Source organism: Manis javanica, chromosome 3, assembly GCF_040802235.1.
Source record: "Manis javanica isolate MJ-LG chromosome 3, MJ_LKY, whole genome shotgun sequence".
Classification (NCBI taxonomy): Eukaryota; Metazoa; Chordata; class Mammalia; order Pholidota; family Manidae; genus Manis; species Manis javanica.
This window is the reverse complement of record NC_133158.1, coordinates 162,495,477-162,520,656: the sequence shown is the minus strand read 5'-3', so window position 1 is coordinate 162,520,656 and position 25,180 is coordinate 162,495,477. Positions and strand designations below refer to the sequence as shown.

Genomic DNA, 25,180 nt, shown 5'->3' with positions numbered 1-25,180 from the left:
ACACATGCATTTATTAAGCATTTATTATGCACTTATGAAGCAACAATTCCTTAAACTGGAACATACGATGTTTTGTCCCAAGTCCATCAGTTCCTTTAACATTTTACATCCATCATTTCATTAAAATAGGGGTGAGATGCTTATCCTGAAACCCATTCTCTGCTTTGAATTTTTTAAAATCCTCTCTTGAGTGAATGTGCATCTCAGTGGCTAAGTGAACAAAGCCAACATCTTTCTTTCACTGCATTTGCTTTTGGACTTCTAGAGCTACAGCCAGAGCTGTTTGTTCTCCCAGAAGGAGAGCTGCGTTTTGCTCCACAGGGATCCCCAGCCTCTCTCTGGGGCAGGAAGGGATAGAGGTTTACTGGATCTCCATCCCCTCTACTGGGGAAAGAGGCTGCAGGGATTCTGTTCTCTTCTGCTTTCAAAATTAAAGTTAATTTAATTTGGTTTTGAAGCATTGTGCTATCGGGGATCGGGAATCTGAGCCGTAACCTCCCCACAAGCGTGCACTCACAGGCCTGCACAGAACTACCAAGTGCTGTTGTCAGGTGGTTCACACCCAGGCAAAACAGCTTGAGAGCTTGGGTGTGGGGTCAGATCCCAGCTCACTCATCCCTCCATGTAACCTTGTACAAGTTAGTTCATATCTCCAAGCCCCACTTTCCTCATCTGCAAAGGGGGAGTAACATCATCTAGTTGAAATAATATGTGTAAAGCAATTGGCAGTGGTGTCCCATGAACAGTCAGTAACGATATTATCTGACCCCTTTAGCTGCATTTCTGGGTTCCTCTGGATTTTGTGGATACCCAAGCTTCACTGGATTGTGGTTCTTCCACTGGCTGTGCACTGCCTCCAAGTTGTCTCCTCCAGGTCCCCACACCTGGGCTCCACTGTCTTCTGGGGACAGACCCCAGGGTCCAAAAGCCTTCCCCAGGCATGGTTTCATCTCAGCATCACCTTCAGCCTGGGCTTTCAGAGCTCTGGGCGAGGGCCTAGACCTTCACTCCCAGGCCTGAAGCTGGGTGGAAGGGAGAGCTGGACCAGGTCAGGCAGTGGGCCCCAGGTCTCCGAGGAAGGAAGGACATGGATCCCCAGACAGTCAGTAGTGGATGAGCCAGTCCCAGACACCCGGAGGAAGGCATGGGGGACATTCAGAGAAACACTTGTTTTGGAACAGCAGAGGAGAAATGACTGGAACAGGGGCATTGAGATAGCTCTGGGAAGGTCTGATGGGCCTTTATGGGGATGGCTGGGATGGGGAGTGAAGTTAGGGCTATTTTCCTCCCTTGCCCAGTCCTGGAATCCTGAGGCCAGAACTCTGGTGTTTCTCTGTCCTCAGACCTGCCAGCTCCTCCCATGGCTGACTGCACTGCGCCACAGACTGAGGCCACTTTAACTCCAGCAGCTGCCTTTGAGATCCACCCCTTGATTCTCAGAGCCTGGAATTTCATCATCGCTGATAGAAAAGCAGTTCAAAGCTGTTGGCGGTGGGTCAGTGGTACCGTCTTCAGAGAGAGTGCCACACGTTAGTAGCTTCCCCTCTTAATATCACAGGTGTTAGGCAGACTTCCTCCTCTCAGAATAACCTCTGTCTTCTGAATCATTTGGCATGACTATATGTGGAATCATTGGCGAGTTTTTCAGCTATTTTATTTTTATTTTTTTCCCTGTCAGATTACTTAGAAATGTACTTTCTCTAACTAAGGCCTACTACAAAAATTGCTTTGCTAGTAATGGGACTTCTTACAAAACTTAGAGATGAAAATCATACAGTGGGAGCCATTGTGAAAACTTGGGAGTTTTCATGTTACAAATGTTTTATGCTGTGCAGGTCTTGAGCTGTTATCATTTCTGTCAAAATTCTTCATACAGCCAGGCCAAGTGAGTCTCCTACCTTCTTACAAATCCTTAAAAAAAATCATAGTTAAGGGCTCATGATATCTCCACACTCTCCTTATTTTCTGAAATGTTTTCCTTTTATAGTAGAATGTTCATGTTGGGCTAAATTAGAAGGTGATTTTACATAATCACTTCTGAGCTATTGGTAGGGAAGATTTTTATGCATTTTACGTAAAAGACCATGTGGTGGTTTTCTGTGGTTATATCTTGGATGCCTCCTGTTGAGAGGAAATCAGATAGTCCTTTTTGTAAGTGAAGTTATGAAATCTTCCCCGAAGGACGTAGACATTAGATAGATAAGCCTCCCCTGGAGTGATACCAGCGACTCCTGCCTAGAGGAAGGGAAGTGGAGTAGAGAATCACTCTAGGGCCTCTCCAACCTTCTATTTCTCTGAATTTATTACTGGATGAAAAGGATCGTCCACATCCCGAACGTTTGTCCCTGGGTGCCCATCGCATTAGGCCTAGTGCAGACGCTCCCTGGGTCACTATGCCTTCCTTGGGTGAAACTTTAAAATCTCCCTAACCAAAGAGCTTGGCTTATAAGGCAGCGTCACAGTGTGGGAGAAGTCTCAGCCCGAGGTCTGAGTCTCACTCTGTTGTCCCTTCCTGTGTGACCTTGAGTACAACTTCACCTCTCCTGTCCTCAGTTTATTCAACCATAAGATGGGGGGTTTGAACCCAGACATTTACATTTAGAAGGTAGAAGCCTTCTAGATAAGGAAAAATGCAGCTCCCAATCTTTATTTTTGTGACAATTTCTTTAAAATACAGAAGATGAAGTCTTTCCTAAAATTGTGATAAGGAAGCATAAAATGTCATGACTTTTTAAGATTTGCAGCAAGTCTTAGAGAAATGCACTTGAAAAATAAACACTTCATATTATGTGAGGGAGAAAGAGGATTGATTCCTTTCATTCCACAAAAAGGCAGTAATTTCCCTAAGAGCTGTCATTTACGAAGTGTTTGTAGAGAACTGTCATCTTCAAAGCACCGCACTCATGTAGCATATGCTCGAGATGAAAGTGACCCATGCCCCTGATTTTATCTGTAACAAAATTGTGCTTATAGATTCTTGTCCAGAAATCTCATCCTTGCTTTGGGGTCCCAGGACACACACCCATTCACGTCTTCAGTTGCCCTAGTGTGAGGTCAGTGCGTATCTGTCCTAGCTGTCTTTTTTGGGGCTTTCTCTTATTTATCACATCTATCACATGTGGCCCCAAAATAACCAGACATAGACAATAGAAAGAGAAGAATACAAACAGGTATGAAGCCAACCTCCAACATAAAATATGCCATCCCCTCCTTGAAGGTCCTGTGGGGTGGATGTTGGTACATTAAGGTAAAAATCCAGGGAAGCGTCCTTCTCATCTCCTAGCTGTCTTAATGCCTTTTTGTGTACAACTGATCAGCCTGACTGTACATTAATGCAAAATAGCACTTCCAGTGCTCAGTAACTGGGGGACTCCTTTGGTCCAAGAGCTCTGCCTTCACATGTGTTGGGGTACACTCCGAGGAGAAAGACTAGGAGAGTCCTTTGCCAGGCATAGAGCCCCCCATCCTGCCGCACAGCTCACCAACACAAGCAGGGCTGTGCTCAATTGCAAGCACATAACTGTCTGCTCACCAGTGAGAAAACCACCCTTCCAGGGGAAGAACAACCTAGAAACATCTTCTTGCAGAATTTTCAGGAGAAACTGTTTAAAAGATAGATTCCCCTTGGCTTTGGTGTAAACTGTTGAGTTGGTGAATAGTGGAAGACAACAAAGCCACATTTGCCTGGGACTTTGGTCTACTGACTGCCTTTCTTTTTTAAAAAATAAATAAATAGGGAACTTAAAATAAAAGTAAGGTTTTTGCCTCCAGCCCTGCAGCATTGCCTGGCTTACAGGCACCCTCAGGAAGCCACAGCCAATCCCTAAAGACCACCTATAGTCCTTCTGCAGTCCTTCTGGGGCACAGGGTTACTGAGGGTCTGCACTGCCACCGGACAATGTACCGACAAGGTTCTCCATAGCAGATACTTATTACGCATTCATCTTCAACTACATAAAGAGTACGCCTGAGGGAAAAAGCACTTTCACGTAAAGTAATAAGTCCAAGTCTGTCCATCCCTCCTGCTGTACCTCCAACAGCCCTCCCCTTTCCTTAGAGGTAATGACTTAGTGTTTGATCTATACCCATCCAATGAATGTATGCACATAGAGGTAGATATATATGATTTCTGTACGTTACACCGCAATAGAGAGCTTTCTTTAACCAAAATGAGATGATACTATAATACTGCCTGAAACATGCCTTTTTAAACTCAGCATTTACTCATTAATAACTTCCCATGTCAGTATATATAGAATTACATTACTTTTTAATGACTGCTTAGTATCATCTGGGAATTAACCATTCCCTTGTTGGTAGACATTTGGGTCTCTAATTTTTCACTATTAAAACCTTCAGAGAACAGCCTTGAAACACAGGCTTGCAGGCATTCAGCCATGTTTATTAATAATTACAGTGCATTTGTTTAAAGATGAGCTCCCTTAACAATACACACACACCTACATAGCCCTATCTGAGCCATGAGGGTAATTCATGGGAATCTTCTTAAATCCTGGTACCCCCATCATACTTACCTATTCAGATATTTGCTTGAAGAACTAGACATGTTTTTCCTCATGTACTCAGTCTCCTGCTTCAGAAGGGAGCATCGCTCAGAACTGTCCCGAAGGACCCAGGAGTGTGGTTTCTGCTTGTCTAACCTGTGCTTTGTGGACCTTACTGCCCTACATTCAACCCTCCCATGCCCCACTTGCTGGAGGCGGAAGTTGAATTCTGCCAAATAGCATCAGAAGAATCATAGAGTGTTTGGGATGGTTTTTGTACAAACTGAAGCCCTCCCTTCCAGCACATCTCTGGATGTTTTAATTTTCTAGGGCCATTGTTAACAAATTACCACAGATTGAGAAGTTCATTCTCTCGCTGTTCTAGAGGCCAGAAGTCCAAACTCAGTGTCACTGGGTGGATGTCCAGGGGTCAGCAGGGCTGTGCTCCCTCTGAAGCTGTAGCGGAGAACCCACCCTCTGCCTCTCCAGCTTCCACGGCCTGTGGCCACTCTGCGACAGGCTCCATAGCCGGCACCTCCAAGTCTGTCTGTCCCACCTTCACAGGGCCTCCTCCTGCGTGTGTTGTGTCTGCCTTTCCACCCCTCTCGTACCTACACATGTGACTGCATTAGGGACCTCGAGACAATCCAGGATAATCTCCTCACCTCAAAATCCTTAACTGAATTCCATCTTCAGAGATGCTTTTTCCAATTAAGGCAACATTTACAGGTTCCAGGGATTAAGACCTGATATCTTTCAGGAACATATTTCAGCCTACTATAGTGGGATTTTTCAACCTCTTTTCCAGTATACTTTAACTTACTGCTGGGGTACACCTGACACTTCCCTTGCACTCTTTAGAAGAATCTATTTTCATTCATAAGGAAGGGGAAAACTACTCTGTGCATCAAAAAGTGGGCTAGAAAGTCAAGGTCAGACAGAAATCCCTGGCTGACGAGCTCCCTAAACTGGAGTCTACATGGCATGAACTGCATATACAACTGCTACAAGTTAAATTACAAACATGCCTGTCTTCCTTTTTTAATTTGGAAATATTTAGCTGTATAATAGTTTGCTTGCCCTAGCTGAAGGAGGTTAAGAAGCCTCCTTTGCTACCTTCCCACCTGCGGATCAAACTACATCCAAACCATGAAATTCATCATTTAAATCTGCCAGAGGATGTACACACAAGTGTTCTATTGTTACAAGCACTGGAAGGTAATGGGCACTATTAACAGCATAAGGCCAGGAGAAGCTCAGACCTCTCAGGTGATTGGTGGCATTAAAATACAAAGATGAGGTTGCAGAGCTCAAATTTAACTGACAGTGTGTGTCTGCTTCAAGCTCTCTAGTCCTCACTCTGAAAAGCCTATTACACTTTAGGATTTGGCCCTGCCCCTGCCGTGTGAATGCTAATGTCCTATACTTCCAGTTCCCAATTTCACAGCTGACCTGCACACTCATAAATTAAACTGCATCCCTCAGCATTATCGTGTGCATTCTAGGATTTAGTCCAAAATGGCCCAAACTACTGCCTATTTCAGCAGAACTCCCTTTGGCCACTGCCTGTTAATACATTGTAGAGACATTCGGACAGTGATTTCGGAGAGCAGACCAGGCAGGTAGAGAGCATTCTTCCCTGCACAGAGATCGGAGAGCAGACGGGAGTGGCCCAGGGGAAGGAACATGGAAGGTGTTGGCTGCCTCATTTCAGATGGAGGTTGGGGCACAGGTAGACTTTCCCCAGTGGAGATACAAGAGGTGATGCATCTCTGCCAGGCTCTTATTATAAAGAATCTTGAATGGAGTTTAAAATATAACAAATCAATTGAAAAAAGTGAAACAAAGAAAGCCCTGAACATGGCTGGTTTTCACTTTCTAAGCCAGTGAGAGTATTAAAAAATATACCAAAATGCTCATCACTGAACCACGTTGGCAAGGATAAGGAAATATAGGGATGCTCTGCCTCCCAGTTCAATGGACTAAACACTGTTACTTCTGTAATCAAAAGCACTTTTTAAAATTTCAACTAATTCAGAAGGGCATTCAATAAAAAGGTACAGTTCCATCCCTGCCCCCTTGCCTGCCTCCCAAAGGTTGCCTCTTTGTTCTTTTAAAATTATTTTGGGGGTTAAATGAACAACTCTAAACTGTGTCCTGATAAGATAGCCATTGAGTCCCATTATGAATGATTAGTTTAACTCATTTCTACTCTGCACGCTGCCCTTCCTCCATCCTCTCATTTCTGATGACTTTATTATTTTTTCTTTTACTGGTTACCTTTTTACTTGAAATAACATACTTCTGTCTCTTGAGTCACAGATGGTCAATTGCTTATCCAACATCCATTACCCCCTTCTTCCTTACAAACAAACCCAGTTTGTTGAAAGCAGTAGTGTGCCATCTGAAAAATCTACACTCCTCAGTTTAGGGTTTAATCCATTTTTTCCTAGTCATGAGGTGGTCATGTCACTGAATTCTAGCCAGTGAATTCAGAAGTTGTTGGGGGGCCTTCAGGAAAGCTCTTTGTGAGGGAGCTGACTTAGAAGATAGGCCTCTTTTGCCCTTCTGTTGCCAGGCAGCTGCGTCTGGGGAGGTCTCGCCCTGTGCACTAGGTGAAACACGGGGAGAAACCTCAGCCTGGACGGAGCAGGGTTCTTGACTCTGGGCGAGAAAGAGTTCTCTAGCAGGTCAGAAGAGTGTAGGTAAGGAAGAAATTTATTAGAGCGAGAGCAGCAGGGAATGGCAGCTGCCTTGCAGGCAGCAGAGAACAGGAGAGTGCCAAGGGAAAGTCCTTGGCCTAGGGAACCCTTGCCAACTTCTGAAGCCAGGGTCACCTGGGCGTCCTGTGTCCACTTGGATCTGCATGGCATGGGGGCTGGCCCCTACCACCCCAGGATTTGGGGGAGCCACAGAGCACAGGATGCAGTGAGGTTATGTTCTGAGAACTTCCCAAAGCAAAAAAAAGGAGATTTTCAGGCAGGCTACTAAGGGCAGATTGCACAGCGGCAGTTCCGTCCAGGTCACCCAGGTGACGGAAACATGCAGGCCCAAATCTGAGCTCTTAGCAGCCCTTTCCTACCTACTAGGAGTAAAGCAGTGAAGGAGTAAGAGTGAAGACTTGGAAATAAAATGAAATAGCAAAGAGACAATCCACAAAAATTTGAGCAGTGAGAAAGCTTTATTTGAAAGTATGCACTTACAGAAAGGAAAGCGCGGGCCACCTCAGAGAGGAGGTGCACTGAAAGTTTGGGAATTCTGCCTTTTAAGGCTTTCAAGAATGGGGCAAAGGGCAGAGGGGGAGTTGTTGGGTGTAGGCTTGACTTGTGGTCTCAAGGTTAGTATCTCTGGTGAGAGACGCCATGTCTCCTCTCCTGTATTATCAGTCCTCCAGCTGAGTCCACTAAATAAATCCAACACAAGGGGTTTATTTATCCTGTTCTTCTCCAACATAGTGGTCACCCTCAAGCAGTGGGGCCGTATCAGTTAAGACTGCCTGCCCTGCCTTAAGATAGGCTGTTGGGCTATTGTCTGATTGTCAGAGATTATGTTAGGAATCTTACTTCTCAACTCTCTGCTTTTTAAAATGGAATCTTAGCCTTAAGATGGGGTCCCTCCTGTTCTTACTATACAGTTTATATCTCAGCATTTTTCATCATAGGCAGGAAAAGTTAATCATGATGCTTGTTCCATGTCCCTGCCTTACCTCACTTCTACCCTCTTCTTCCTTCTTATTTGGAACACAGATATGATGACTAGAGCTGCAGCAACCATCCTGTCATCATGAGACAATCTTGAGGTTAGACAGAAGGCATGTCCATAAGAATGATAGAGCAATCTAGAGGGATCCTGGGATATTGATGACATCAGAGCTGCTGTACTATCCCTGAACTGCCTACCTTCTAGGTTTATTTTATGGGGGAGAAGTTTATGCCCTGTCTTGATTTAAGTACCATTTACCCCACACCTTTTACTCATAACCAAATCTGTTCCTTGTTCTTGAACTTTAATCAGTGTCTAGACTGTCCATGAGATAATAGGAAAATATTGGTGCTTCTCCCTTCTTCCCATCATTCTCTCCCCAACCATTTCCCTTCTAGTAGCTGTATTTTTACATGCCAAGGATGTTCACATTTTTTTTTCCATTCTGTAGTCATTATTAAGCTTTTTGTGTGTTTTCACCAAATTGACTCTGAAAGTTGAACACTATTAAATAGGACTTAAATCATTATGACCTCATAAATGTTCACTCCAAGGTCAAGTAGCCCTGGACCTCTCACAGGAAAATTTGTAATACCTGGGTCAAATGAGTTTTCTTTTCTCATATTCCATAAAGAGCTTAAAATTTTGTCACATTTTAGTTTACATTAGTTTTGGACTATGCTATACAGCTTTTTGTTTTACTTGGATTTTTTAATTCATTATTTAGCTATAGTTGATGGAGAAATGCTTTCACCCTAAACTGCGTTTACCCCCCCTCTCCAGCATTCACCTTTTCTCCTAGAGGCCTGTGTCGTCCGGTTCTGCCCTGGGGTATTGCTCTCCTACCATCACCATCCTCCCAGGCTGGGTCCCTCTCCCCTCCTTTATTGGGTTATCCTTCTTGCTTTGTTGGGACACATCCTCAAAGCACTACTTAAGAAAGAGTACCTGAAAGGTGAACTTTGGGTCCATTAACATCTAAAAATGTATTTATTTTATGTATAGAGTTAATTAATATCTCGTCAGAGAATTCCGAATTCCAAGTCATATCTCAGAAGTTTGTAGGAAGTGCTCATTGTCTTTTTGTATCTGAAGTTGCAAGTGAGAAGTCAGATCCAGTCTTACTTTCATTCTTTTATCTTTGAAATTTCTTTTGGTTATTCCCTAGAAATCTTTAGTGTCTCTTCCTCCCTTATTCTTAGTGTTCAGATATTTCAGACCAAGTATATTCTCAATTAGGATGATTTGGGTTGCAATCACAGGACACCAGCTCAAACCAGCTTAATGTTAAAAAGGGGGTTTATCGGTTCATGTAACTGAAGTGTTCTAGGTAGAAGTAATTGTAGGAGCAGTTCGGTCACAGCTCTGGCTCTACTTCTCTGTGATTCTCTTAGTTTAGGCAACTGGGTAAAACAATCCTGATAGAACAGAAAACAAGGAATCAAGGTGGAGGTTGACAAGGGATGCAGTGCAGTCCAAGCCTGACATCAAAGAATGCTTATTAACAGGTTGTCCATGAAGGTCTGTACAGAGCCCACATGGACAGTGAGTGCAGTTGAGATGGGTCTGTTAAGAGGCTGAAGAGGCACCTTCCCATGAGGTTAGATTCTGAGGTCACAGTGTGAATCAAAATCTTGTTTGTTCCAAATAATCTCTGGACAATTCCTAGTACAGTGCCACATTGGAGTTCAACATACCATGCCTCCCTAGGTCCCCACACAGTGGGATTTCCTCAAGCACAGGCATAGTCTTCCTAAAGATGCAACACAGATGAAATAGCTGCCTTGACTATAGGGGCTACATTATGCAGAAAGCTCCTGTCTTTACACCCTAGAATCATGCTTGGCCCACACAATGCAAGGGAAAGGCAAGAACTGAGGCCTCCTGAAGAGTGTATGTTTAGAATTGGGCCACAAGTAACTGAATAGCTGACAAGCTGTATGTGCGGCAATAAAGATTATTTTAGCAGCTCACATAATAAATAGGGAGGTCCTATGAGATTAATCCCACAACCCAGTGAGGCCAAGTCTCTGGGTCGCCCTTCACCTCTACAGTTCCCTAGGCCCTCCCTTTGTAGTCACAGGAGGGTTGAGGCAACCCCAAGTGTCACATCCCTATGCCATGGTGCTCAGGAAAGGAAGGGACAGAATAAGGGTCTGCTTCTCATTGCTCTTGCAAAATCTTTCCCACAGGCCTCCAGGTGCTTGCTCTTAAATCTCATTGGCCAGGACTGGGTCACATGCCCGTGTTTGACCACTCACAGGCAAAGAGTTGCCACGGTGGGCATGGTGCTTTGATTCCTATTGGATCTGTGCCCCTTGTCCCTGAAGTGGAGTTTGTTAGCAAGGAGAAAGGGTAACTACTGTGCTGCAAGAAGGACCGGGAGATTCTCAACCATATCATACTCCCTCTAGAACATCCCTCATGGGAGATGGTGAGCTTAAATCATTTCATTTTGGCTATATTTTATTATATGCTTGAATTATTATTTTATTGATTTAGTGAGGCCAGCTCATGTAGGAGAATTCACATGAGCTCAAGGCCTGTGGGATAAAGCTTCACTGTCTTAATTTTGGAACCGATACATCCAGATGTCTGCCTGTCTTCACCCCAACCTCTGGGCAAGAGGTGCTCTATAGTTCTTCTGGCCTGACTGTATTCTAACTCTGCCCATTGACCTTGAAGCCCCAGGATCTGCCTGTTCCCCTGGGGCCAGGACCTTCCTTGCCTACGCCTCTGAGTAGCCTTTCTGCTCCAGCCCTCAGAAACCCTATGCTTGTGTAGCATGCACACTCATAGATCACCATGTATCACAATGGCCTGTAAAAAGGGCCTTCAACCGAAGTGTACCAGATACATACATTAGTTCTTCAGAAATCATAGAAGCAAATTAACCTTTTTGCTGGTTCTAAAAATCATACATAGTAAAGAAAGTCAACAAGTCTTGATTTTGTGAGAGGGAGCCTGGTGCAGGTCAGCTGGAGTGTTGTATATGTCCTTCTGGGAGATACATTGGCTTCTTAGACTGCCCCAGCCCAGGCCTGAATCAGCTGAAGCACTGGCTCTGTTACCCCTGATTCTGTTCTCTACAGAGTGGGATACCCTCAGACAAAGAGTGGCTCCACTGGCCTCCTCTTGCAGGAACAGATGGAATCTGTCAAGTGCAGCAGTGTTTTTACTCAGGGTTGGCACGCATGAATCCTATTCCCTAACTCTATGAGGGAAAGCTTTCTCCTCTTAAAGTGGTGACACAGGTATAGTCCTAATGTGTCTCTTTATCTTCATGACACTTCTATGGATGAGCATTAAGTTATCCTCCTTTTATAGAGGACTGAAGGGTTTGTTCAAGGTCACAGAGCTTGTAAATGCCAAGCTTTTTCCATTCCAGAGGTCCCCCAGGAGCAGGCATAGGCAGCCTCCATTCAGGGCCAGAAGTGCCCATGCCCTTTGCTCTTGGAACACACCTATGTTTGTGTGCATGAGAAATGTTAGCCTCTGCATGGGCTCTGGTGGGGACATGGACGTGGAAAGCTAAGCAAATCCTGCCAGTAGATTCCGAAGTGGTAACTGAGGGAAGAAACAAAGTATGGTTTTTTTGTTTAAGAATCATAGGGACTACAGTTGTTTCTGCAAATAGCCCACCAGTTGGGCCTAATTCAGTCCAACACAAAAGCTAGTATACATAATAATAAATATATGTTGGATGAACTTGTTTAAAAATTTTAATTAATCACAGCCCCAAATCTGGCTCAGGTCTCTTCTGACTTCATAGATCACTGCCCAGATTTGCAGTCATGTGCTCATGATCATGGCAGTCTGCTTATAGCCCAATAAAGGAGGGAAGATGGGCTGCTTGGCTTCTAATTTCTAGAGAAAAGTATATTACATGAGATGGGGAAGGATTGCCCTGGACGTGGTTATGTTGCGCCCAGTAAAATTCTCAAGTGAACACCTATCCTTAAGTAGCAAGACTCGCATTGGCATCTCCCCGGCTGCGGTTCATTGATCGTCTACTGGTCTGCTTTGCCTTCGTGGAGGTCCTGGTCAGCTTCCCACCTTTTTAGGTATTTCAGGATCTGCCTGTCATCCTCCTGTGGCTTTGAGGAAATTGAAGCAGTGGCAGCTTGTTTTCTTCTTTAATGAATGAATGAACCAGCAAGCTAAGCAAAGTTGCCTTCTTTGTTAGAATTGTTATATTTGATTTTAGGGATGGTCCTAAAATTCAGTTAAAGGGTCCTTAAGATACAACGGAAAGCAGTTTGATGGAGCAGACATGGGGAGGGGGTTGGAAGGTAAGTGAGGAAGCTAGAGAAACAGGTCACGGCCTGGTGAGAAGGAGCTGTGGATGCCATTCTAGGGAGTTTCAGCGTTACCCAGAATGCGACTGAGTAGGGGGGAAGGAAGTAGGGAGTCTGATGTGCATGTTAAAAGGTCCCTTGGGCAGCTGAGCAGAGGATGGATCTGAGAAGGTGAGGCTGGAGACAGGAGGCAGGTTAAGAATGCACTCAGGCCCAACTGAGAAATAATGAGCCCCACTTCAAGGCAATGACTGTGGAGGTAGAGGGATGGATAATAAAGACACTGCAGAGGTAAAACTGATGGGCTGTAAGGGCGAGGGAGAGGGAAGAGCCCAGATGGCTGCCAGTTTTGTGGTGTGGGCCATGGTGCCATCCCCTGCCATCATTATGAACTGTTCTGCATTTTGCTACAAGCAGGGAAGCCCCCAGGACTGTGGAGGGTGTGGGGCTACTTTCTGAGCAGTAACTGGCCCATTTCCTGCAGCTGGACTGAAGCGGGGCCTTTGGGCATGCACCCTGGATTGGGCAAGGGCAGAGGCAGGGAGAGGATGGAGGATCAAATGGCACCTCTGAGGTGGGAATCGGAAGTCAGGATCCCACCTGGAGCCCAGCCAAGGCAGCAGACACAATTTATGGGGTGAGAGCAAAATTCAAGTTCAGAAGCAAGCTGACACCCCAGCTAGGGAGACAGACACTTGCATGGGGTAAAAGCCAATTGGATAAATCAGAAAGTATCGGGCATTGGAAGCCAGAGCAGGGATGGGAGGGTGGACATAGCTGGAGCCCCGCTGTTTTGAGCTTGGGGATATTTCCTCCTCAGCTGCTGGTACCTGCTTCAGCCTAGACTGTGCCAGGAAGGGGCCCATGCTCTCTGGCACTCATTTTGATCTACTTTCCACTTTTACCTTGTCCCCCAGTGAATAGGTAGATATTCTTTATTTGCCTTGCACTCTGCATTAGACCTTCAGGAGTTACAGACAAAAAAAGAATGGGGGCTCAACAACATAGAGTATCATCTTGAAGAGGTCAGAGGATGGCACACTGACTTCCAGGTGAGCCACCAGGGGAAGGTCTGTGGGAGAGCTGGCATGGAAGAGATCATTCTAGCTCCAGGAAATGGCATCAACAGAGGCCCAAGAAGCAGGAACACTCGGCACACACATCAGGGGATGGCAGGTGGGCTCAGCTTGGTGAGGATTCGAAGAACATTTAGGGGTTCGAGACAATGAGGAGAGGCAGTGAAGCCAAAACCGTCAAAGCCCTAACGCCAGAGAAAGGACATGGCCCGGCAAATACACGCCAGCAGAGAATTACTGAAGACTTTATCGCTGGCTTGCATGAAGGCCCAGACTTTACACAGTGCTTAGTACATGGTAGACACTCAGTCATTTATCTCCTTAGTTTGAGGGATTGAGCTGAACTTTAGTACTGGTTAATCTTTTTAGTATATTAAGAACAGAATAGATTGGGCCCAAATTGGTGGTGGGGAGGGTTTTCCAGAGTTTGTCTCACCTTAACAAGAGAAGAGAGGTGGCAGCCATCACTGGGGTTGGGGTGGGGGCTGCCCAACCCACATCAACTGCCCCTCTCTGCGAACAGCATTGTACACTGGTGGAGCCCCAGTGACCATGTCAGTACCAGGGGTACCTGTCCAGGCTGAGACTGGGCCACTGCCCTACCCCTCGGCCACCCTGAGCTCTCATGTTCAGCTTCTCTTTCTTTCTGTGTGATGGCCGGGTGGCTTTCAGATATCCCCATGCTCCTTCCCTGCTTCCTTTCAGTGGGGAAGGCAAATAAGATAACCAGAGCTCATTTCTCTTGTTTGAAATTTTTAAAGACCCTTAATGATATAGGGAAGTAATAAAATCCTATCGTAGGGCAGGTCTTAAGAGTGATGGAAGGTGAAGACCTTACATAGGGAATATTGGCCATACTTGGAGGCTAATTGTACTGGGGGGACAACATGATGAAGGAAGAAGAGATATCACAGCAAACTAGCAGGTTTTGATCATGGGTGTCTAGAAAAATGATGGAATATTTTTCAGATAATGGGTATGGGCAGCCAGAAGCAGGTATGGGAGATGGGGAAGTCTGTTTGGAACACAAGGAAAAGAAAGGAAGCCAATATTTCTGGAGGACTTCCTACAGACCAAGCACTGTTCTAAATGTTCTACATGGTTTCACTCCAGTAACCTTCATGCCTTCATGATAGTTGAGGAAGTATGTGTCATTACCTTCATTTTTCCAGAAGGGTCCATGAGGCTCGGAGTGGTTGATTAACTCACTGAAGTAGGCACGAGGCTATTCACTAAGTATTTCTGGCTCTCCAACCTTTGGGACACAGAGCCAGAATGTATTTTCTAACTTGCTGAGGTTGGGTAGAGTTGTTGGAAGTGACATGTACCAATCTGAGGCCAAGCATTACTGGTGAGGGACCTTCCAGAGCCCTCTTTTTTTTTTCTGCTACAGTGACTGACCATATTCCAGGTGGTGACTGCTCCTTCAGCTTGAGTACTGAGGGAAAACGATGACTTAGAACAGAACCCCCAGTCAGCATGGAATGGTCATACAATAGGAATATGAAATAACCCTTTGTTGTTTTAAGCTACTAATATTTGGGGGCTGTTTATTAATGGATGTCACCTGGAGTCTGCTAACGGAGTCACTCAAGGTCACTCAGGTAGTACTAATTGGCTTTGAATCCATGTCTGGCTTGTTTTCAAGCCAGTGCCAGGTGGATATCCTTGCACAATTAGGGGCCCATAAGCAAGGTCAAGACTAGAGCTGTAGATTTGGGTGTCATCTGCACTAGTGTGGTTGGAAGCAGAGAGAAAGGCATAGGGATTTAGTCTGTGAGCCTTAGAGTGAAGCTGGTTTCTCTCCCTCGTGTTCTTTCTTTCCCAAGGGTTTGTGGTCGGCTCCACATGGCCTGCTGCTAAGTAGGACTTCCCTGCTGCCTGCTGGGTCTGGTGGCTAAGAGACATTGGCTGGAGTTTGTTGACAGCTGCACACTCATAATATTGCTTAAAACTTCATAAACTCTGAAGCCTGGAAATAGCCCAAGTGATTTGAGGTTCTGCTCATTTGTAAATGTTTGTGTATTGTGTCCACAAATTGCAAATTGAGTAACTCAATTTTGAGGCACAGCTGTTATTTGGGAAAGACCCATCTAGGAATGCAAACTCCTTGCAAAATGATTGTGCTTCGTTTTTGTCAAGTATGAGAAAACCATTAAGCTGCCAAGCCATATGGCAAATGCCCACTCAAAGCAGAGTGCCACAGCACACCATAATGCATCTGTTTTTTGAGGAAGGAGATAGGACAGAGTCTCAATTTTGTGATCTACAGAAAAGCAGACTTGCCACTGTACTTCAGCCTTCTAGAGTCCTGAGTAAGGATTTTTTCCTCCCATGAAAAATTCATATAAAAAATTAAGTCACAGTAGATTTTCTTTTCCTCTAAGGTGTATTTTCCCTTTCCAACAAATTCCATTTGAGTTTCTGCATGTAGTATAGGTTGCACAGGGCCAGTAGAAACTTTCAAAAGTTTGCATACTTTTTCATTTCTTTGTATATATAGTTCAATAAACAATCATTAGGTATGAATATGTCATTGGAATATCTGATATATAATAATTACATAGCTGATATAACAGAAAAATGAAAATAATGGTAGCTTAGAAGATTACTTCTCCCCCAAAAAAAGAAACCTGGAGGCAGGCAGTCTGGGGCTGCAATGGCAGCTCCAGGATCATTGGGGTCCTGGCTTTCTCTTGGCTTATTCTCTGTCAAATGTGGAGGTAGTCCTCCTCCTCAAGGTGCAATATAGCTACCATGCTCCAGCCATCACATTCTAGACAGCAGGAGTGGAGAAGAGAAAGGCATGCCTTTCCCTTTAAAGAGAGCTCTTGGAAATATCACCCAAAACTTCTATTCATAGATCACTGGCCAAACCTTAGTCACATGGCCTCATGCTTCCACGGAGGCTGGGGAATGTAGCAATGTGCCCAGTGCAGGACAGGGCTTCCCTTCCTGAAGAGGAGGGGAACCTGGATGTTGGGAGGTTACTGGCAGACTCTGTCCTACCGGAGGCCCTACATGTTTGTTCCTCCTAGAGGATGGAAACCTTCTTGAGGGCAGGGGCAGGTGTGATTGATCCCTGTGCCCCCACAGCGCTAGCACAGCAGCTGGTAGGTTGTGGTCTTAATTATGCACTACTTTGCACACCTCGCAGCAGACCCCAGGCACTTCCTCTCACCCTCTATCCCCTCTTCTACCTTCTTTTTCCAAGTTGGCACGTCAGCTGTGATGCGGGGCATGTTTATTCTTCCTCATCAGGAGATGTTCTTTCTACCAGAATGACATCAGATTACCCATCCTCTGTTTCTCAATATCGACTTAACTCAGTTCTAGGGACAAGTGAGGCCTGAACTGAGTCGTTGCTGGTGGAAGGGTGGAAGTCGGCGGCCTCCCTCCGGGGCACTCCCCTGCGGGCACACCTCCAAGCTGGGCTGCCCCGGTGAGCTGCCTCACTGGTGGTGGGGGAGTGGGGGGTGGAGCCGAAGGCTTCTTAAGGTTCTGATCACAGATGACCACAAATACAGTGGGGCCTTCCCAAATACAGTGAGCAAACCTCTGGAAGCAGGTGTGGGGCGGCGGGGGGTGGGGTGAATTCTCTTTTGAACATAGTGAAAGGGAAAGAGCTGATACTTCTGAAGAACCACAGTGGCTGGGAGTGTGCATGGGGCTCAGTCCTGAAAACCCTCGTGATTGCCCTAGGAGATGTGTGGTTTGTGTCCATTTCCGTGGGGCTCACTGAGGCTCAGAGCAGTTGGTTAGGTTCCTCACCAGAACACAAGTACAAAGCCTGCCATCCAGGCCTGTCGAAGGAATCAGCATCGATGTCTGTAAAGTTTCTAGCACAGGGCCCAGCCCATCACTCAGCCCTACAGCTGTTAGTCATTTCCACCTTCCTGCAGCAATCGAAATTAGTGCCAACCCCTGCGTGTGGAGTTGCCGAGAGACCTCGTTCCATTCCTTGTGCTCCTTCGAATCTTTTGAAAGTTCTCAAAACTGAAGAGCCAGGCTGCCTGCTTTCTTGGGAGTCTCATAATTAGGATGAGGGCTTAATTGGCATGTTTCTTTCCTCCGAGGGGTGGCTGGCAGAGGATCCACACACCGACAAAGAAGGCTTGCTTTGCTTTTGTTCTTAGCAGCAACTGCATGCCAGTAGCAACTGCCAGTGACACCAACAACATTGAAAAGGAAAAGCGCCCAGAGGTTGTGTGAAGGTTGATTGCCCTGGAGAAGCTGACACACTCACACCGATGGAAATGATTTCCCAGGTCCTGAAAAATGTGCTCGTCAACCCCACAAATACAAACAGCATCTCATGTTTCCTTTAAGATGAGGAGTCCCATCAAGAGGTCTGTGTGATGAAAGATGTTTGTAGAATCCATTTCCATTCTGCCCAAAGCCATCTGCTTTATGTCTGTAATAAGGGATGTTTTCAGCCCCTTTGCCGGGCCGGGTCCTGTTAGAGGCACCCATCGCAGGGAAGGGACATGACTGCCTCGTGAGTGCTGAGCATTGGCACGTTGCACCGTAACCTGGCCGGCTTGCCATTCCTTGGTGTGTCTCTGTGATCACCTGTGACAAATGGGTCGAGGCGTGGGCACTTAGTTAGAACTGAGTACATGTGGGGCACTGGCCAGCATCATATTACCTGCTGACTGAGGCAAAATGTAGAAAGCAGGAAAGGCCATCCTCTGGGCAGCTGGGGACCGCCTGGCCTTCCCAGGCGGAGAGGTCCTGGGGTGGCCATCCTGTGGCTTCCTGGTGCACCATCCTGTGAGCACTTGGGAGAGCTTTCCAAAACAGAAATATGAGTAAGTCACACCACTGTTTAAAATCCTTCAGAAGTGCCTCATTGCCCATAGGATAAAATCTGGATGGCACAGACCCTCTGGTGGCCTGTGTGACCCTCGCGCCCTGTGCAGCCTCATCTGGGCTCATCCACCCATCGGCTGGCAGCCACACACAGCCACACTCATGTGCGTTTAGTTCCTCACCCACCTTCACAGGGGCCTTCGGGTCCTGTGCAGTGCTGGTCCCTGTGCCCCACATGCCCTTCAGTATCCTCCACCCTGGCTGTTCCCACACCTTTTCTGCCCCAACTTGAAGGTCGCTTCAGAGAACTTGCTCCCAAATAGTGAGTGCAATAGTTTTCTGTGGCTGCTCTAACACATTGCCCCAAAGTACTGGTTTAAAACAACACAATTTAATTTTTTTACAGTTCTGGAGGTCAGAAGTCTGAAATCAAGGTATCAGCAGGGCTTCTGAAGTCTCTAGGGGATCCAAGAATCTGTGTCCTTGCCAATTCCAGCTCCTAGAGGCCCCTTGCACTGCTTGGTCCATGGCCCCTTCCTCCCTCAAAACCAGCAGCACAGCCTCTTCCCTCCTTTCTGATTGCTGCTTTGGTCCGTACACTTTCCTCTATCTGGCCCTCTGGCCTCCATCTTATTAGGACCCTCCAGATAAAATTGGGCCCATCGGATAATCCAGAAAAACCTCCCTTTAATTTAATCACATCTGCAAAGTCCCTTTGCCTCTCAGTGCAGGAGCTGGTGACTGTAGTCCTCCAGCACAGAAGGATGACCAGGACAGGAACGCCCTGCTTGATTGCATCATGAGTCAGGTGGAGTGGGTCTAGGGGAAGGGTCTTAAATGCCTCTAGGAAATCCAAAAGGCCAGTTTATATCTCTGGAAGGCCCAGTCCATTGACAGGGGCAGAAACAGAGGCGGTAGCCATCTGCAAAGGGCAGAGCTTGGTTAGAGACAGCCACCCATCCTTTCACTCATTCCATATTCATTGAGCACCTGTGTGCCAGGCACAGTGCAGGAGTGTAGGAGACCAAGATGAATAAGAAACTACCCTTCAGGAATTCTCTTTCTACTTGGGGAAGAGCAGCATGGAAACAAAGCAAGCTAATTCTGCAGTGGATGGGAGAAGAAAGTGATAAAATGTGTAATGGGTACAGTTAGCATGACAGTGCAGGGGATCACCGGATAAAGACTCCAAGGAGAAAACCTTGAAGGCAGGAGTGAGGGAGTCCGAGCATCATATGCAGAAGTGGGGAGGGAGGAAGCAGTGTGTTGAACTGGAGGAGGAGGATGGGACGCTGTCTGGATGGCCAGAGGTGGGAGGTGGGAATAAGGAGGGGGGCGGGGGCCATAGTGGAGTCTGTTTACTTTGGCTCCAATGTAATGATAAATTCCAAGAGGGCCATATGCTGCCCTCTCAACTTGTTAAGTCCTTCAGCAGCAATTATTACCCACTCTGTGGACTGTCATTACAGGCTTATCGATGGGAGGCCCTTTCCAATAACAAAAGTCTCCCACACATGCTTCGTCTCGCTACATGTGATTAGATGATAGAGCAGATGAGTCACTTTAGTGGCGTGCGTCTGGCCTTGTGTCTGATGAGACTTGTCCTCAAACTGGAGGTTGGTTTATGCTCCTGGTAGACCCCTGGAGTGAGGCCCATTTTAACCCTATCATGTGTTTCTCTGGGTTTGGGCTTGGGAGGGTGTTTAGTTGAAGCAAGTTTGAGTGTACAAATGACGGAGGTGCACCGACCCCACTCCTGAGTCTGGGAACATGAACTCACGACCTGGGGTGCTGCTCGGCCAGGGTAAGTTGCTGTCAGAGCAGTGTGGCTCGGTGTGCCCACGTCAAGGAAGGGAGAGAAAGACAGACAGTCCTTAAATGTCATTTCTTCCTCTTCTCAACATCACACTTCATTGCCTGGACGCCACCATTGAAACAAATGATCTAATTTACAGTATCTGGGACCTTTTAGAAAAATGTATCAAAACCCCAGGTTACCTGAGATGCAGTTTCATGTTTTAATGGCTATAAAAAAGTATATTTTGTAAAACTGAAATAGAATTTTGAACAGCTTCATAATAGTTGTGAAAAACAGCCAGCCTCTTTGGATACACTTATCACAAGGCTGCTCCTAGGAATAGCTCAGCACACTCTGCAAATCATATCTCATTAAACCACCCAGCCGCCCTGGGAAGAAGCCAGCAGCAGCTTGCAGACTGCCTTCTGCTCACACAGGAGGGGGTGTCCTGCTGCCACAGAAGAAGCCTGAGGAAACCACAGCCCACCTGGGTTGTGAGTCTTTTATCTTCACACTGTAATTCAGAATACACCCGCAACAACTTCCCTGCATCAGCAGGTGTGTTAGGCCTTCCCACTACCAGGACATGGGTCCCCTCCCCAGCAGGCCACTGCCCGTCTCAGTCTTCACTGAGCCCTACCCTGGACCGTGTTATACTTGGAAGGGAGATCCAGAAATGAAGAAAACACCACTCCTCTTAAGGGGCTTACTATCTGGTGGGCAGGAAAGACACAAGAGCAGGATTTTCTGATGGAATGTAATACATGATTTACTAAAAGCAGGTTGGAGAGCAGCTAACACAAGCTAGGTGAAGAAAGCATTCTAAGCAGGTTTCTATGCTGCCAGCTCCTTGCAATTGTATCCCCAGCTCTATGGCAGACACTGGGGATTAGCTATTCCTGTTCCCAACTCCCTTTTCCTTGATGCTTCCCACTGGATAGGCTACAAAGCCTTCCCAGGCTCCATTTTAACCAGAGTGGCCATGTGGCCAATGATGCAGAAGGAAATTCTCCAGGGGGGATTCTGAAAAAAAATCTTGTGTTCTTCAGAGGGTCAGTCAGTCTAGTATAGCTCCTTGCTTCTTCTTCTTGCTTCGATTGTAATCATGATGGCTATCCCGCAGTAGCAATCTTGTGACCATGAGGGAGAAGCTGAAAGAATTGCAGGTCATTGTTGAGCCAGTGATCCAATGCAGGTAGCTGCCTAGTTCTAGGCTTTTTACTGTGTGAGATACCAATAACCTCTATTTGTTTAAGACACTGAAGTTAGGATTCTGGAACTTGCAGCCACCTACATCCCTAACTGATACAGGCACCTAGCAGGCAATCAAGAAGTAGTGACTGAAGTCATAAATAATGTGATCACCTGAGTTGAGTCTTAACAGATCAGGATGAGCTGGGGGGTGTTCCAGTTGGAGGAAAATGACATAACATGTACAAAAGCTTGAAGCTGGAAGCTGTGAGGACCTCACAAAGAAACCACTGACAAAAAGTTCATTGTTGCTAGAGTATAAAAAATGAGGCAGGCAGTGGTTGAATACAAGCCTGGAGAACAGACAAGAACCAGATTAAAATTGGTTAAGAGAGGGTCTCAGTTCCAGTTAATGAGAACTGTCCATTTTACCCCTTTGGAACTACAGAATTACAGCCAAGGCCACTACAGCAAGAGAAGTAAGAAAGGAAGCAAACGCATTCCTCCTGCTGGTCACTTCATGTTACCTCTTGCTGCTTAACAAATTATCCCAAAACTTACTATGTCAAAACAACACACATTTATTACATCACAGGTTCTGTGAGTCCGGAATATAGATTTGGCTTAAGTGGCTCAGAGTCTCTTACAAGGTTGTAGTTAAAATGTTTACAGCGCTGCAGTCTCATCTGAAGACTTGACTGGGGAAAGATCCACTTCTGCATTCACTCTTGTGGTTACTGGCAGGATTCTGTCCCTCACAGGCTGTTGGCATCAGAGGTCTCCTTCAGTTCCACGCCTCATGGATTTTTCCATGAGTCAAATCACAACAGGGCAACCAGCTTCATGAGTGAGCAAGCGAGAAAGCCAAAGAGGAAAGCCAGAGTCTTTTTTGTGACCACCTCTCAGGAGTGTGATCCCCCTTCTTTGCTGTATTCTCCTTATTAGAAGCAAGTTCCTAGGTCCAGTCCACACTCAAGGGGAGGGGACTACAAGTGAATAATAAACAGTGAGGATCTTAGGAAGCCATTTTAGAAGCTGTCAGCCACAAGCACACTGCCACCTCCTTTCACTTTCTCCTTCTCCCTTATCATGATCAGCTGGAGTATCTTTTTCATCATCATCATCACCACAGCCACAGTTATTTTTAATTAAACCCTTCTTATACACCAGACACTTAACCATACATAGCTCATTTATCCTCACAACAACCCTGTAAGAGTAAGTACTTAAATTCCCATCTTGCATATGAGGAAACTGAGGTCACACAGCCAGTAAGATGTAGAACTAGGAGCTAAACCACAGCCTAACTCCAGTGGAGTTTGTCACCAGCACTCCAGGGGGCAACATCTCAGAGACAGAAAAGCCATCTCTGCCAGCCTTCCCTGGAGTGTAGGCTGTTTCCTGCTTTCCTTTAACTTCCCCCCAGTGCTGAAAGCCACAGAGTATGGAGACAAGAGGGTGGGCTGGACCCTTTCGAGATGCTTGGGCCCCAGATAAAAAACAATGGCTAAAAATAGAAAAGATCTGTAAATCAGATAATAGTCCTGCAACAATTTTAATTTCCTGATTTTAGTCATTCGTCTGTAACAATATGAGAAAATGTCTTTGTTCTTAGAAAGCATACTGAAATTTTAGAGGTAAAGAGGTATTATGTCTACAACTTTCAAACATTTCAGAAAAAAATCACAGGTATATACAGACATGTGTCTGTGTGTGCATATGTGCACACCTGTAAAGTAAGGACAAATGAGAAAGAAAGTGTAGTAAGATGTTAGCATTTGGGGAATCTGGGTAAAGGGTATATTCTTTGTACACATCTTGCAGTTTTTCTTGTGAGTCTGAAACTATTTTAAAATAAGTGTTTTTAAGTACCAGGCTCCTCTGGGGCCTGGTGAGTTTTACTTGGACTATCAGAGATGACGTTATGGGTTCTTACCTACCTCCTTTTGATCCCAAGGTGACCCATTAGAAACCTAGGAAGCATGGAGAGGTTAGGAGCAGAACACGGTCTCTGAGGTCAGGCTGCCTAGATTCCAGTCCTGGCCCTGGGGCTTCTAAGGTCCCTGAGCCATATAAGTAACCACTCAGGTTGTTGAAAAGATCTGGTAAGATAAAGGATTTTGAAGTGCTGAGACCAGGCCATGGCCCATGGTGAGCCCTCCATAAATGTTGTTATTGCCGCTCAGATTCTTACGAGTAAGAGCTAATAGGCTGTGTATGGTTCAGAGACAGGGATCTGGACAGTTGTTCTGGTACCAAGTCCCTGATGTGAGTTTTGTCCCCATGAAGGCAGGGTGGCTACCGCAGATGGTGGAGATGCTCCTGCTGCAATGAAGAGCCGGATCCCAGTGGTGCTCCTGGCCTGTGGCTCCTTCAACCCCATCACCAACATGCACCTACGCTTGTTTGAGGTGGCCAGAGACCACCTACACCAGACAGGTCAGTCAGGGTGGCCAGGTCCAATGGAACACTGATGGGTTGGTGGGCCTCATCAGGCTTTTCTGGCTGCTGTCAGCATCACTATTATTAAAATTCATCTGTGTATTAATTCACAGCATAACTGGTGGCACACATTTCCTCTGTCATCTTCAGAGGGCTAACATCCTGTAGCTGTGTGCCATGTACAAGTCATACCCCTGACCATTGAATTGAATGCTTCTCAGGGTCTACCACCCCGTGCCACCTCGTGTTGCCCATGAATGCTAAAAAGACACTGAGCACCTTATAGAGTCTGTGCCTCAGTCTAAGCATCCTTCCTGGTGTTCTCAGGAGGCATTTACCTGCACAGCCTGATGAGTAGGTAGAAGCGCCTCTGAGAGCTCCTGCTGCTCTTCACTGGGTAAGCAAACATTCTGTAATGGGGATTTTGACATTTTCTCCTTTGAAAGAATAGGTCTCATATGATTACAAAATCACAATCTTGTATGTAGGGCATTTCCAACATAGATGGCATGGCTTTGCCAGAAATATTTAATCAGCTCGAAATGTTTAATCTGGGTATGTTTCAGCTCCTTGACTTTCCATTTCATTATTAGGAGAGTAAAATGGCATTCGGACTCTCCATGATTATTTCTCAAGAATATGTCGTTGACATGTTGATGTGAAATATATATAAAAGTATTTATTATATATTTATGTATACCTTATGTATTCCTATGTGTATTTTGTATTTTTCTGTTGTTCAAAAATATTTGCCTTTAAAAGCATTGTTTTTAAGCTAGAATCAATTCCTGTTTATTTTCAATATAGGAAAAAGTATTTACATGTAAATCATTTCTTCAAAGAAGTTATGTACAAATACTATTTTATTTTAAAGAAAGTATCTATGCTTGTAAAATGTACTTTTTTATTATTCAAAGGTGAAAGTGGGTGTCTGTCCTTAGTAAATAAGTAGCTCTTAGAAAGGGAAAAAATCAAAATAACCCAGACCACTAGTAGGACGTATATAAAAGAAGAAAGATATATGGCCAGTAAACTCAGGAAAAAATGTTCAAAATCACTAATAATGAATAAAAATATAAATAAAAACAGGATAAACACCACAAGGTTATAATCACCATGAGGGCAGCTTCTGTGGCTGCGCTAACACCATGAATTGACACTGTCTGTCCCTGGGCATGTAGTTGGCGCTTAATCAATATCTGTTGTGTGAATAAATAGTTTTAGCCTGAGAGATGGGCAAAGATAAAAGTTTGACTAAATATAGTGCTGACAAGATAGGGAAGGAAACAGACATTCTTGGGTACTGGTAATGATAAGTGATGAAACATTTTTGGAGGGCAAATTTAAAGTCTACCC

General features: G+C 45.5%; 1 protein-coding gene across 13 annotated transcripts in view; it reads left to right on the top strand.

Annotated features, from left to right (window-relative positions):
- Positions 1-25,180, top strand: part of NMNAT3 (nicotinamide nucleotide adenylyltransferase 3) — a 116,176-nt gene that overhangs the window by 31,862 nt on the left and 59,134 nt on the right. For 4 of the 13 annotated variants that reach the window (XR_012129483.1, XM_073232263.1, XM_073232264.1 and 1 more), the window contains exons 2-3: positions 1,344-1,529; positions 23,672-23,821. Coding sequence is in view for 12 of the 13 variants with exons in the window: in XM_073232263.1 (XP_073088364.1) it covers positions 1,361-1,529; positions 23,672-23,821 (319 nt within the window). In the remaining variant the exon portion in view is untranslated. Of the gene's footprint in view, positions 1-1,343; positions 1,530-17,657; positions 17,931-23,671; positions 23,822-25,180 lie in introns of those variants that run through there. The other 9 variants (XM_036991612.2, XM_073232265.1, XM_036991617.2 and 6 more) reach the window with 7 other exon arrangements.